Source organism: Helianthus annuus, chromosome 11, assembly GCF_002127325.2.
Source record: "Helianthus annuus cultivar XRQ/B chromosome 11, HanXRQr2.0-SUNRISE, whole genome shotgun sequence".
Classification (NCBI taxonomy): Eukaryota; Viridiplantae; Streptophyta; class Magnoliopsida; order Asterales; family Asteraceae; genus Helianthus; species Helianthus annuus.
The window spans coordinates 34,911,029-34,926,235 of NC_035443.2; the positions used below are offsets into that span (position 1 = coordinate 34,911,029).

The 15,207-nt window shown below is 37.5% G+C and overlaps 1 protein-coding gene and 1 pseudogene across 1 annotated transcript; one reads left to right on the forward strand and one right to left on the reverse strand.

Annotated features, from left to right (window-relative positions):
* Nucleotides 1–1,115: 1,115 nt before the first annotated feature.
* LOC110888054 (transcription initiation factor TFIID subunit 15-like) lies at nt 1,116–2,861 on the reverse strand. Its single transcript, XM_035979843.1, has 6 exons — nt 2,827–2,861; nt 2,012–2,068; nt 1,801–1,890; nt 1,543–1,601; nt 1,304–1,384; nt 1,116–1,225 (listed from the first exon to the last, which is right to left on the reverse strand). The coding sequence occupies exons 1-6, from the start codon at nt 2,859–2,861 to the stop codon at nt 1,116–1,118; spliced, it is 432 nt and encodes a 143-aa protein (XP_035835736.1).
* A 4,488-nt stretch (nt 2,862–7,349) lies between these two features.
* The window catches only part of LOC110888056, a 34,431-nt pseudogene continuing 26,573 nt past the window's right edge, over nt 7,350–15,207 (forward strand).

Below are 15,207 nucleotides of genomic sequence, written 5' to 3' on the forward strand. Positions count from 1 at the left end.
TGCGGTAACATCTGAAGTTACCGCGTCTCCTACTTGTGATCAAGGAATACTCGAGATGCGGTGCTAGCCGCATCGTCGTCCGCGGAGACTATTTGCCTGCATCCCTTGTCGTGACGAAAATGCCCATATGGTGCGGTGTCAGCCGCACCGTTACGTTCATCTTCTTCTATGCCTAAGGTAAGGCTTTCTTGTATTGATAGAAGTGTTCACTGGATGCGGTGCGATGCCGCATCGCTGTGAATACTTCCGTTTTCGTACACCAGATGTGATGCTATGTCGCATCACTCTACCGTTCTCATGTTCCATGCAAGTCCTCCTTCGTTACTAGGTAGATTGGATTCAACCCTTGTGCCGACGCGTTCTCGCATGGGCACAAGTAGGTTGTTAGCTAGTGGGGGTTTTGATAAGGGTAATGGTCACTCGCGGTCGATGCTGACGCGAGATCTGGGACCATACCCCTTCAAGTATATTCGTAAATCACCTTGATTGGAATTGGCTGTTTCTTTTTATTCCTTTGCATGTGCTCATCAAAAGTCTAATTAATGACCTCCCAAAGTCACGTGTATATGAGGATGATAATTTAATGCTCTTAATTCCTTTTTCTTTTGTGCCTTGTCTCCTCATATATTATTGTAATTAATATAGACTTCAAAATCTTGTATGCCATCTCAATAAGCTAGCCGCCAAATACAAGTTCACCCAAGTGTGTTATGCTTCTCAATCCGAACAAGTCCCAGTTAATATCATTCACTTGATTATTATCCCCGGTTGTTCAACTTCCTCTCTAAACATCTTAACTTCACCGAATAAAATGATTAACCTGTAAAACCATAAACTCTCGTAGTTATCACATTCACGTCATATAATCACTTGAACACACTTAAATACGTAATGTAACACGCTTTAACACTCGAGTTTCACACCCTCCATCATTCATAAACAAATTTTAAGAACAAAAAATTTAACTCATCAGAGGCCTAGGTATCTTATATCCTTAATTTAGATAACTTTCAAGTAGCATCTCTTCTTCGTCTTCACCATAACTACAAATTATTCCTTGATGTGGATATAGATAAGTAACACATAAATAAAGCAGTACTAAGCTACTCAACCTCCTAGCCTGCACGCCCAGTTCCAGATAACACATGACCAATCACAACGTATGCTTTCACACGATACTTCTTCTTCATGTTTCCAAATTCATCATACAATTCACCATCATCCTGAAATTGCATGGTAAAATCATTTACAGTAGAAAATATAACTAAATTAAAAGGAATAAATAATAGAAATGATCTATCTTCTTCAATGTGCTGCATGCGCCTCTTTGTTTCCTCTAATTCTTCTTCATCAAGTTCTTTGTACCCACCAGTGCGGCCTCCTCCACGTACACAAATCACATATATCATATTTATACATCACATTTTAGGTGTAAAACAAAAACGAAAATTAATAACAAAAAAAATAATAATAAACATTTCACAACAAAAATTAGATGCATAACATATTATGTTGCTTTTCTGATTTCTCATTTTAAATACCTCACACCTCCTTCTCTAACACCATACTTGCTAGTGTTGCATTTTCCCGTTTCCCCCAATTGATGTTATACCATGCTTGGAGAAATAGTTTTCACGTACTCAAAGTAATAAACCATGTTTAAGTAGTAATTATTTAAAACTGTGTTTAACTACTTATGTACTTACAATGGACAAGACCAATCATTATGACCAAAAATGCCAATAGGCCCAACGATCCCACCTCGACCACCGCTTGAATCAGAAGCACAACCCTGACCACCTCCCCTGCACTGCCACAAGATTTGCCGGTGGGTCTACACTTCCAAAACGGTTGCATACACCACGAAATGCAAAGTTTGCAATTGTACAACTGTTACCAAACCATCATCATAACATAATAATAGAAAAAAAACATACTTGTTGCATAGTAAATATAACATAGATACATTAATTATCAAGAATGAGCTGTTCACCAATGTCAGACTACATACCTTGTACTTGGACATATCCAGACACGATCTTGTTGCCATGCTTTTGGTGGGATGTTTCTATAAGCATTGGTGTCTACCTCGGCCCCCAATTTCACTCATATATATTAGAAATATATATATATATATACACAGACATGTCTAATAAAAAAAACAAATTAAAGATACTTCTGTTAAAAAGTATGGAAACATATAGAATAGTTAAACATAAAGCCGACACTAAGGACTAAAATTATTTTGTTACTTACCAAAAAAACCTTCGAGTACATCAAAATTGATTCAAGTTATGTTTAACTACTAACGGGTCAAATGAGTAACTTTTCATGTCATTTAAACATAAATCATAAGTCACTATAAATACTCACAAGCTATTTTCACAAAAATTAAAACACACATAGACACATACATATATCTAAACACACACACGCACGTGCTAAAATTCAATTCATATGAATAATAGGCAATTGGGATGAATGATGGATGTTAAAGATATAAAAAATGAAAAAAATGGCACAGCAAGGGTCTTCATGGGAAGCACATAAGAACTGGCTAACAAATTACAAAATTCATGTGTTGAATGTTCACTTACAAAAAAAACGTGCTATATTTCAGTGGTTCTAGATGATTCCTAATTAAGCTCGTAGATCAGCTATCACGGGAAAGTTAAAGATTGCACTTTATCAACATAGTTCTGTATACAATCAGGTAAAATAAATTATAAGTGTGACCCATTTGATAAAAATGATGAATTCGCACTTGATTAGTTCCACATATATGATTTAAATTGAAAAAATAAATAAATTTTGGGGTTTACTTACAGACGGAGAGCTAATTCTTCAAGAACCAAGATCATGGTGGGTTCAGGTTGAAATTGGGCAAGCCGCGTTGCACTGATCGGCAAACAGTTTGTCGATTTTTCTTGATGAAGAAGTAGAGGTGGCGAACTAAACAGAACCCTGATTGTACTTCTCCATTTGATCGACAACAAACTAAGCAACTAAGGGTCTGTGCTTCTTGTAGGTGGAGGTTACCGGCGAGCAACGTGGGGAGAAATTGAACGGTTCCAACCGTTGTGTGAGGATTTTAAACATTTAAAGGTAACCGCATTAACACACGATCCAAATATAGTTTTGTAAGAAACCTGAGTTGCAGAGAACATGGCAGGAAAAGGTGGAGGCTAAGAAACTGCTGCAAACTTCTATTATAGCAGTTAAAAAATGGAGTTTAAATGGTCAGGATTTAATCTCCCTAAGATCCGACGGTGGAAATGAATTTGAAAAGTAGTTAGACTTAATGGGTTTAATATATATATAATTAATAGTTCTTTTTATGTTTGTACGGCTAAAAAATGAGCAATAAGTATTTGATTAACTCTATTATTCAGTTTTTTTTGTTTGTTAATTTGGGCTTTCTTTTCATTGAACAACAAACTCTTTATTAGTTTGATTGTTATTACTTAATTTCTATTTTATCTTGATGTATGAGATAATGTAATTTTACTAGTTTTTTTATAAGTAATTATATTAAAAGTTAGATTACAATGTTTTGTCATATTATTAGTTATTAACTATATAATAATATGATTTGTTGACACAATGTGTTGCGGAGAAACGAAGCAAATAATAAGTTAAACAAAAATTATTTGAAAAAGAAGCATCTTATTTATAAAGTCATACCATTAGTACGGTTTATCATTGTACCGTTTGATAACAAATAAATACTCTATTTTGAATACATGTTTGTTTTTAACAAAACTTACTTATACGGTAATGACAAGAGAAAAAAATTAGTATTTAAAGTATATGATTATTTATCATTTGTGTTTGATTTAGCCTACTTTAGAATAATATTAGTTAATATCGTTACAAACTTTAACACCTCCGATGCAGGTTGTGAGTAACACACCATTTGTTAAATTTAAAACCTAACACTAAAATGCAGTAAAAAATAGATTATTTAGTTTTTTCATAATCAAGACTCATAAAAATCATCTTATTACTATTTTTTAAACAAGTCTATATTTAGGGGCAATGTTGTCTGCTTGCACAGGGCCCTCGAGGGCGTCCGAATTCTTAAGGACGGCCTGCGTATTTGTTTAACTTTATTTATTAGCGTATTTTGCAGATTATTTTATGAATGTACGGTAAAAAAATAGGATACCCCTGAATTTTTCTTCTAGTTCTGCCACTGGTGACACATTGACGGAATTAATTGACAATTAGCTATCTACCTTGCTTATTGCTTATTGTATGCCCAAATTTAAGTCATGAAATCATTAACTATCTGACCTTTAAATGATTATCATACACCGTGGAATTTATTTTGCTGCTTCAGTTGTATACATTGATTGTATAACTGTATCCTGATGTATGTACTTTTCAAACCAGGACGGACGGTCACCATAATTATCGGTTACCCAAAGGTACTTATTTTTGCGCTAAAACACAACTCAATTTGACCGTTCATATGGATCATGTTGCTAGTTGAGATGCTTATTGTAGAAATAAATATAAATGTTTTTTTCTTGCCGATTTCAGGTAGTTAACCAATAATTGCATGGCATATGATTATTGTACAGCAACTATAATAGATTCATCGTAGTTTCTTTGTTGGTTTTTAGTGTTGATGTTGACACGCATAAACGAATCTTATGCGCATGGCCGGCCCTGAGGGTGGGCGGGGAGGACCACCGGCCAGGGCCCGATATTTCGAAGGGCACGTTATTTAAAAAAATTGATATGTATGTGTAAAAAAATAAACTAATAGGGTATACTCATACAAACACCAACATAGGCCCACTTACAAAACTATTTTTAAGGTTTAGATTAGTTGTTAGCTCATTGTCATTAGGTTTAGACATCCCAATACCCAATTTCGTTAAGGCCTAAGGGTACGTTTTTTCGAGCTCGAACAAGGTACACGAATTCTCAGGGCCGGCCTTGTTGGCCGTGGCTGTGAAAAGAAATTGGATGATTCACCAACTTGATGTGAATAACGCCTTCTTGCATGGGGATTTAGAGGAAGAAGTCTACATGAAGAATCCAGATGGTTTTGCTGAACAGGGGGAGGCTCGTGTTTGCAGATTAAGAAAATCGATCTATGGTTTAAACAGGCATCACGTAATTGGTATCAAAAGTTCACAAAAGCTCTCGTTGAGCTCGGGTTCAGACAGTCAAAGGCAGATTATTCTCTGTTCATTTATAAGTCAGAAAGGTCCTATGTAGTTACGCTTATATATGTGGATGATGTAGTCATAGTTGGAAACGACTCTGTAAAAATACAACACACTAAATATCAGCTCGACGAGATGTTCAGCATCAAAGACATGGGTCCGTTAAAATATTTTCTTGGAATCGAAGTCTCTCGTACTAAGGAAGGTTTGGTCTTGAGTCAAAGAAAATACATGCTAGATATCCTGAGGGATAGCGGCCTGGAAGGGTGTAAACCTAGTTCCTTTCCCATGGAACAAAACCTTAAGCTTGGGAAGGGAGAAAGAGAAGATAAAGTGAATAGTAGTCAATACAGGAGGTTAGTTGGTCGTCTCCTTTACCTGCAGGCCACCAGACCGGACATCACCTACGCAGTGAATGTCCTCAGCCAATTCGTGACAGACCCTCGCCAGAACCACATGGATGCAACAACTAGAGTTCTTCAGTACTTGAAATCGACTCCAGGACAAGGTATATTTATTGTTACCAAAATAAGGTGGCATGAACTTATTGTCATATTGTGATGCGGATTGGTTAGGATGCCCTTTGTCAAGAAAGTCTCGAACTGGTTACTTATTGTCTCTCGGAGGAGCACCCATATCATGGAAGTCAAAGAAGCAATCAGTAGTTCATGATCATTTGCAGAGGCAGAGTACAGAGCCATGGCTACTACTGTCAGCGAGGTGATCTGGGCAAGGTGGATGTTGAGTGAATTCGATGCTAAACAAGGAGAACCAACTGTTTTGTTCAGCGATAACCAGGCAGCTAGGCATACAACGAACAATCCAGTCTTCCATAAGAGAACAAAGCACGTAGAGGTGGATTGTTACTTTGTCCGTGAAAGCGTTGAAAGCAGAGAAGTTGAACCAGTTTATATTAGCTCCAAAAATCAAGTTGCAGATTTGTTAACCAAGGCCCTTGGAGCTCAGCACCTCAACTCTCTACTGAGCAAGTTGGGCATTCGAAATCTACATGCTCCAACTTGAGGGGGAGTATTGAAAATGGATTATTCTATCAATAATTATCTCTCTCGTTGTTTCACTCCCAATCAAAGATCCACGCATATCTCCAGCAATTATTTTTAATTCTCTTTTATTTGTTTCCTTCGTTTGGTCTATTGTTTTGCCTATTTAAGGCCCTTTCTTCTTTGTATTTTATCATCAGAAAAAAGCATATGCCAAATGAATAAAACTCTGATTACCAATTTCTATAGAAACTGCAAAAGAGGTTATGAATACTCATGATTTAAACTCTGATATTCGTCCTTTTCTACTTGCTTCATATATCATATCTTTTGAACGACAAATATTATGTTTTTACCATGTGGAGATCTTTGGAGACAACTCAGAAGGATTTGCAATACAGAGCTTCTAAGTCCAAAACATGTGCAGGCATACACGATTTTTAAACTACTCTAAGTGAACTTACTTATGCATTAACATATGGGATTACTATAAGATCAGCATCTCGAAAGAAGTTGAAGCACCAAGAAGCACTGATATCAATCATTGCTGAAGCTATAGGGTTAGCGGGTGGATTTTCTCTTGCTCACCTCTATCCTTCTTCTAAAGTTATCTCCTTTCTTAGCGGGTTTAGCCCCAAACTTGAAAAGATTCATCACAGCGGATAAGATACTGAATGACACCATTCATGAGCACAAAACACGTGAAGATGGAAAAGTAGACGTGAATCATTCACTTGTAGATATTCTTCTGAAAGTCCAGGAGTGTGGCAACCTTGAAGTTCCATTGACTACCGATGATGTTAAAGCAATTATCTTGGTTCATAAATTTTTATCTTTATTTGAGGTGGTAGTTTTGGTCTATTTGGGTCATCAAGGGTCATATAGAATGGGCAGTGTCAGAGCTGCTAAGGAACACATGCATAATGGACAAAGCCCAAACCACAGTCAGATAGGTTTTCAGCCCAAAATTAACCGTCGATGAAACCGAAATCCAATCATTTGACTTTTTAAATATGGTTATTAAAAAAACACGCATTGAGTTAATCACTAACTTTTGAAACAAACTTGTCTATTTGGATAATATCAAGATATTCATAACATATAAAGAAGATGGTTGTTCATGTTTTGATAGTTAAACAATTAAACTGATCGCAGATTCATTTCCTCTATGGAGTACAATTTCCCTTTTTTTCAAACCATAATCACATTCCTCTTCATGCTGATAGTAATCAAAATCTTGAATCGACGCAGAACACATAATTTAACTCCTAAGCTACCTCATGGGCCAAGAAAGCTGCCTCTCATAGGAAACATTCTTGATGTTGCAGGCCTACTTCTGCATCATATACTTTGGGGAACTTAGCAAAGAAAGATGGACCGTTGATGTACCTATAACTCGGAGAGAATTCCACCATCATCGCCTCATCAACAGAAACTGCAAAAGAGGTTATGAAAACTCATGATATAAACTTTGCTAATCGCCCTTTTCTTCTTGCTTCATATATCATATCTTATAAATCCACAAATATTATATTTTCACCTTATGGAGATTATTGGAGACAACTCAAAATGATTTGTAATAGCATACACTTAGCCTTATATTGTGCATAGTTTGTTAGGCATTTATTTTGTAAATATTATCTCCAAAAATAGGAGATTTCTGTATTGCTATATATTGTTATCAATTGCATGTGAATAGATACCGGCAATTATTCTATTCTACATGGTATCATTACCTATCGATCCTCTCATCCTTTAACCCTAGGGCCGCCACCTCTGCAGCCCCTCTTCTCGGCCCTGTTAACCCTAAACAAGACCCTGCTCCTCATTCAACAAGGCCCTGCTCTCTTATCAACAAGGTCCTGCTCCCTTGTTTACAAGGCCCTGCTCAAAACATGTGCAAGAACCAGGGGCGGACCTAAGCTATGAGTTGGGTGGGCGTGCGCACCCCTTGGAAAAAAAATTTAGTGTAACTTTTAAGCATGAAATCCCGATTGCACCACCTAAAAATTTGTTATCGCACCCCTTGAAATCTTCCTAAAGATGCATATGTGAAGCAAAAAAAAAAGATTAAAAGGTGTTCACCGGAAAAAAAAGGTATTTGCAGAGAGGAGCTGGAAGACAAACTAAAAGGAAGAAGACGATAGAAATAAATCAGAAGGATAGAAGGACCCACTCTCTTATATTTTAATTTGATTATATTTTTAATTTTTAATTTTTAATTTTTATCTTCCTTTGTGTCAGTAGGTACTGAAAAGACAATTATATCAATTCTTGTATCTTTATTTTTTTTCTTTTTTCTTGTCGTATATACAATAATTTCAATTCTTGTAAGTATTTTTCTTTTTTTTTCTTTTTTATTATCGTATATACAATAATTTAAAGACATGTTACCTTAAATTTTTAAATACCAATTAAATATATCGAATTGTATTTTTTTAACAGCAAACGAATTGTTTTGTATAGATTTATTTATTTATTTATTGTTAATGTGGGTTAGAAATTAAGAACATTGAATATTTGAATACATATGAGTTATGGTTGAGTCCAATCATCAATGCGATTATGTGAAATCCATGTTAAATACTTAAATTGTGAGTGAATATGTGATAATGTGACAGTGAGATATGTTATTAAGTTATTGATTTGAATGAGAATCATAGAATTCCCGCCCCCGACCCGACCCAAACTGTAAAAACATTTATTATATAGCAGTAGCGAACGACTCTTACAGAATTTACGCCCCCTATGGTAAAATTTCCTAGGTCCGCCACTGATAGGCACAATGAGGGAGGAAGTTATGGCGTGTTTTTGATGATTATATAAATTTTAGTTTGATATTTTTTTGTTTTACATGACCCGACCCGAACCGAATTTTTATTTATATATCTAGGCGGCCTAAAATTTTTAAAAATATTCCCCACCCCCATGGAAAAATTTCTGGGTCCGCCACTGGCAAGAACTTAGACCAATAAGAGAACAAAAGGTCTCTAATCTCATCCAAACGATCTCTAAACAATCAGGATCTGTAATTAATATAAGTGAACTTATTTATGCACTAACATATAGGATTACTACAAGATCAACGTTTGGAAAGAAGTTGAAGCATCAAGAAGCCCTGATAGCACTCGCTGATGAAGCAATAGGGTTATCCGGTGGATTTACTCTTACTGGCCTCTATTCTTCTTCGAAAGTTATCGCCTTCTTAGCGGGTTAAGGCCCAAACTTGAAAAGATTCATCAGAGAATTGATAAGATATTGAATGACATCATTCATGAGCACTCAACATGTGAAGATGGAAAAGGAGACGTGAATCATTTACTTGTAGATATTCTTCTGAAAGTCCAGGAGTGTGGCAATCTTGAAGTTCCGTTGACTATTGATAATGTCAAAGCTATTATCTTGGTTAGTAAATCTTTATCTTTATTTGAGGTGTGAGTTTCGGTCTATTTGGGTTATCTTTTATGTTAAACGAGCACATCAAGAGTTTTGCCAAGAAACGTATATCGGAAAGAAGACAATTAGTTATAGTATAGGGGCTAGATGTGTAATGTGGTGTTATATATAATCACCCTCCTTGTGTAACCCTAATTGCAACTTTATAATCTAATACAAGGAGTCGCAAAACTTTATTTCAGCAAAACCCTAAAAACTTTCAGCAAGCAGTCACACACTCTATTTCAGCAAAACCCTAAAATTTTTCAGCAAGCCACACACTCTATTCCGCCGCACACTTCTTGTGCTTACTACGGGCGGATTAGTTCAAGTTGTGACATCCCACATGGGTTGTGAAGGGGAACGAAGGCTTCCTTATAAGGAGCTTGATACGCCGGTAAGATAACGTTCCCTGCATATTTGGTGACGAACTGGCCGGATTTGTTGAAGTAGTTCATTAGCTAGCGTTTTTACCGTTTCCATAAGCTAGCGGATTTGTTCTGGGTGACATTAAATCTTGAACGAGAGTTCAAGTTGTGACATCCCACATGGGTTGTGAAAGGGAACGAAGGCTTCCTTATAAGGAGCTTGATACCTTCACCATTATGACGCGTTTTAAAACCGTGAGGGGCGGGCGCTGAGGGCGTGCTGGCTACCAAAGCGGACAATATCATGGTGCGGTTACGCTGGCCTGTTACAAATGGTATCAGAGCCAGGGACCGGACTGGTGTGCCAGCGAGGAAGTTGGGCCCTGTAAGGGGGTGGAATGTGACATCCCACATTGGTTGTGAAGGGGAACAGAGGCTTCCTTATAAGGAGCTTGATACCTTCACCATTATGATTCGTTTTAAAACCGTGAGGGGTGGGCGCTGAGGGCGTGCTGGCTACCAAAGCGGACAATATCATGGTGCGGTTACGCTGGGCTATCACACAAGTTGCTTGGCGTATTTGATAAATACGCCGGTAAGATAACGTTTTTCCCGGCGTTCCTATTCTAGCTTAGTTAAGCTGCCCAACATATCTGAGCAACCTTAAGACAACGTACTTACTTGTTTCTGGCGTATTTGGGTGGTTTTAAATCTTGGACGTGAGTTCAAGTGTCCAGCGTATTTGAGAAATACGTCTGGTCAGTTCATCAGTCTGGTACCATTATTATGTCGGGTTTATAGATAACGTATCTATTAAAAAGGAAAAAAACTGTTGAAAAAAAAGGAGGAAACAATTCTTTTTCTTTTGTAAATGGCTAATCACCAGGTCTTTGAGTTGTTGAAAGAATATCCTTCAACAAGTGGGGAAGCCTATTTAACAACACAGAACAACGGTGTTCAAATGACGTACGAGCCATCGGACTTCGTCTCTACAAAGAAACCAAACAGAACCCACATCAAAACTGCAAATGGCGAAAATGCCTTAGTAAAGAGAGGAGGAACCGTTGAAAATATCTCCCAATTTGAGACTATCAAATTGTTTATATGTTCCTTCATTAACACACAAATTGTTATCAATAAGTCATGTTACAAAGGAACTCAATTGCACAGTTCTAATGCACCCTCATTTTTGTATCTTACAGGACATCAGAACTGGAAAGATAATTGGGCATGGTACTGAAGTACAGGGTTTATACTATGTGGATGAGGTGACTCAGTCAGGGACTGTGATGCTTGCTCACGTAACAAAGAGTAGAGAAGCATGGCTTTGGCATAGGAGATTAGGGCATCCTTCCGCTGGGTATCTACATCTTTTACTCCCTGACCTCTTCTCGTCCAACAGTAAATTAGAATGTGAAACATGTGCCTTAGCCAAAAGACATAAAAAACCTTTCAAACCAAGTAACACTATGGTCAATGAACCTTTTTCACTAATACATGTAGGTCCCGTTTTTTCGGTGGATCGATAACGAAAACCTATCCTTGTTTATCACAAACACGGTGATGGGTGCGGAATCCCCGTGACGGTGCAAACCAAACACAGTTAACAAGAACACACGCGTAACCAAAAGATTCAATATCTATTGATTAGGGATGAGAACGGATACAAACATATACAAACAATGTTTAAGACTCTCTCTCAAAGTCTCGCAGCTCTCGTCTCTCATGTCCAAGTTTCACACAGAAACTATGAGAGCTATTTATACTAAACAGACACAGAAATTGACGAAACTAAAAGGACTCGGCGAAACACCTTTGGGCCAGAGATTGGGCCTGAAGAAGCCCAACAGGCGACGAAACAGGGCTATGCATGACAAAGTGACGAAACACATTGTGTTTCGTCATTTGAAAGGTTTCTTCAATTATGTGCATGCATTTTCAAAACTATGACATCATCATGACATCACAGTGATGATGTCATGGTGATGTGTCACCTCGTATTGGTTCGCGGCGCTCCGTGCTTCGCGTGTCGAACTCTGGGGCGCACGACGGAGGAATGTCGTGACGTCGGGCTTGAGCCGGACCTAACCGTGTCGAAACCAAGTCGAACCGAGCCGAGTTGAACCGAGCCAAGTCGCGTCCACATAAAGTGTACCAACAAACTCCCCCTTGGACGCTACTCGTGATGGTTCGTCTTCTGTGTCTTTTATGTCGGATGATCTTCAAAGTCTTCACGCGTCGAAAGTAGAAAGTGTATCAACAAACTCCCTTTTCATTTAGGAAGTGTGTTAACAAACTCCCCCTTAGAATGAACTCTCCATTGAGTTATGCTCGTGAATCATTTGATTTGTCAATTCTTCAGATCCTTGTGGTGTTGATGAAGGGTCAGCGGCAACTCGATCATTTTTATCTTTTGAGTGCCTTCACGTCGTGTCTTCATTCCAAAGCTTGTCATTGAACATGTTCTCCTCGCCTTTAGCATCTGCACACGCAAGAAATCTAAACGCATAATGAGAACAACCGCTTGGAATATAGTTTAACATTTAAACAAATGACACATATGTGATCAAATCTCAATCAGACACCAACCGACAACAGTTTGAAAGTTTAGAAAATGATCAATTTTAATCCTTTAACTTTCAAAATCTGTCAACTTCGACCGTTTATGAAGATGTAATCGTTTTCCGGCTTAAAATCAGGATTTTGGGTAGGATAGACTCGAGTTCCAACATCGGTCAGTCAAAAATAAACTAGAAGCAAAATCTTTTTGGATTTTATAAAGTTTATATTAAAACACACCTAAAATCTTTTTGGTATTTTTCATTTTTCAAATGTAAAGACGGAAAACAATAAATAAAAGATGCAGAAACGGAAGCAGTAAACAAATATTTACAAACATTCTTTTTGCGAGTTTCGAGGGTAAGAGAATCATATCAGTGTATGGTCACGCCAAAACGCTCTTTGTGTTCTATTAGTTAACATTTAGATAAGCATCCTATAACAATTATCGGTATTGTTGTCCACTTAAAAGATGCAGAAACGGAAGCAGTAAACAAATATTTACAAACATTCTTTTTGCGAGTTTCGAGGGTAAGAGAATCATATCAGTGTATGGTCACGCCAAAACGCTCTTTGTGTTCTATTAGTTAACATTTAATAAGCATCCTATAACAATTATCGGTATTATTGTCCACTTAAGCTCAACTTATCAGATGTAATCATGGCGAGGGGATACGTTAAGGTATGATTTATACTTACTGACCGGTGTTCATCCACACACGACACATTCCTGTATCAAGGTATGCACGAGGGTTCATCTTACCGGTGAGTATACCGATTATCATCTGTTTGACCGTATATGATGTGAGATTCTCACTTATTTGGATTGAAAACAAGCCCTATGTGATAGAATCACTTATTGATGAGGAACTTGATTTTCATATGCATGAGGGCACAGGAGCAAGTCCGTGAACAGGTCAGTACTTTCGTACAGCAGAGAGACGAACTTGACTCCCGGATAAATGTGATATATTATCACTTATTTTGAGGGACATGTGATTGTTGATCACATATTGAGGTCGAATGCAATATGTACATGTATGTATAGTATCATGGAAGATCTAGACTTGCGTCACCGTTTTTTTTTCGGTAAAAGATACAACCATGATACCCAGATGATAAGCAGCATAAAGACCGAATATCTCAGAACCTCGGCAATCTCTCAAACGAAATTTCGGTACTAAGACCATATGCCAATGAATGGTTCCCACCCGGTCTTCAGTCGATTTAAGTTTATATCACCCTGCACACTTTAAATGATTGTGAGCCTACCGATACATCTTATATAAAGTTACTTATCGTTTTTCATTTAAGATTTGAAGAGATTTCGACAGACCACTGATGTACAATCATTTTCTCTTTCGCTCGCCAGGAAACTCATTTTTGATTTTCTATTGTTTTTGAAATTTTTCGATGTTTTTCGATTTTTAAAATATGGATTTACTCCCCCTAAAATCAACAAACTATGAAAAATTTAAAAACACAAAGGTATTTACAAAAACGATTTTCCGATGATGGTTAACTCATGTTTTACCTCAATGTCGTTTACCAAAATTAATTTTAATCAGAAATGATTTATCGAATTTTGGAAAAATCAGATGGCACGTCGGTAAGCAGTGTGGACCAAGACAACATTGATGAGTTTCATAGTGAAACAATCACGTGTGAGGTGATATTTGAGATCAACGTGTCAGGCCAAAGAGTGCTGTACGAGATAATAATAAAAGTAGCTTAAATATCGACAAGTATAGGAGAGATTAGAAATTTAAAACCGTATCCTGCAACTGCTTCGTGCATTGCAAGGAATCTGAGTGCTCTCCCAAACTGGACATCCACCCGGTGTGGATTTCAAAGTCGATTCTTTGTTGCTACTTCAATTGACCGAGAAATCTCTTCACAGCAACAAGATCAGAAACCTTTGGGTCCGGCTGGTCTTCTACATTGCACCAGCGAAGGTCTTTGTCTTTCTCCTTCAGAAGTAGTGTGCGGTTGTTCAATCCACGCCAAGGCATCCGCACACCTGGTTGGTTTGTTCAACAAACACATTTTCTTCAATCACACCGCGAAGAAATGTACACTGCACATTCATCTTGTTGATTTTGAACATCAGACGTGCTGCAGGTGCGTACATTTTGATTGAATCTATCCTGGGGACCCGATCAAAGCCTTTAACAATCACACTTTTGGAATGATTTTTCATTTTGTCGAAGTTATCAATTTCTTTCTCAGACATTTCTTTCACTTCTTTTCTTTTTCTCTCCATCAAAGGCAACCATTTCTTCTGTCGCCTATCTTGTGCAAGTACGCTCCACTATCAACAATCTTATGACTATCGAAAGTTCCTCCTGGAACATCCTACACACTCACTCAGAGATTAGTTGGAAAGGGGGACCCAAGCCTTCATTGTCACACCCCAACCGATGGCGGAATCATCGGGGCGCGACACTGAGCGAAACAGATTGTCAAGAAGTTTCCACAACAACTATTATTACAAATTCAGTTTAATGATACGTCCCATACCGTATCCCAAATAAATAAACAAGTTATCATAGAAGCAACTTGGCGAATAAATTCCGTCCCGACAACTCAGATTTAATTATTACAAACCAATTGAATAAAAGTATTGCTTGAAGTCATTAAGACTTATCCGGACAAGATCTACAG

What these genes read in the sequence shown, in the direction of transcription:
- LOC110888054 (XM_035979843.1), bottom strand. Translation starts at nt 2,861, where the DNA reads ATGATCTTGGTTCTTGAAGAATTAGCTCTCCGTCT. An exon ending in CTTGTGGCAGTGCAGGGGAG is followed by an intron (nt 1,602 to 1,800) that starts GTGGTCAGGGTT and finishes GGTATAACATCA; the next exon opens with ATTGGGGGAAACGGGAAAAT. An exon ending in TGTTAGAGAAGGAGGTGTGA is followed by an intron (nt 1,385 to 1,542) that starts GGTATTTAAAAT and finishes TTTGTGTACGTG; the next exon opens with GAGGAGGCCGCACTGGTGGG.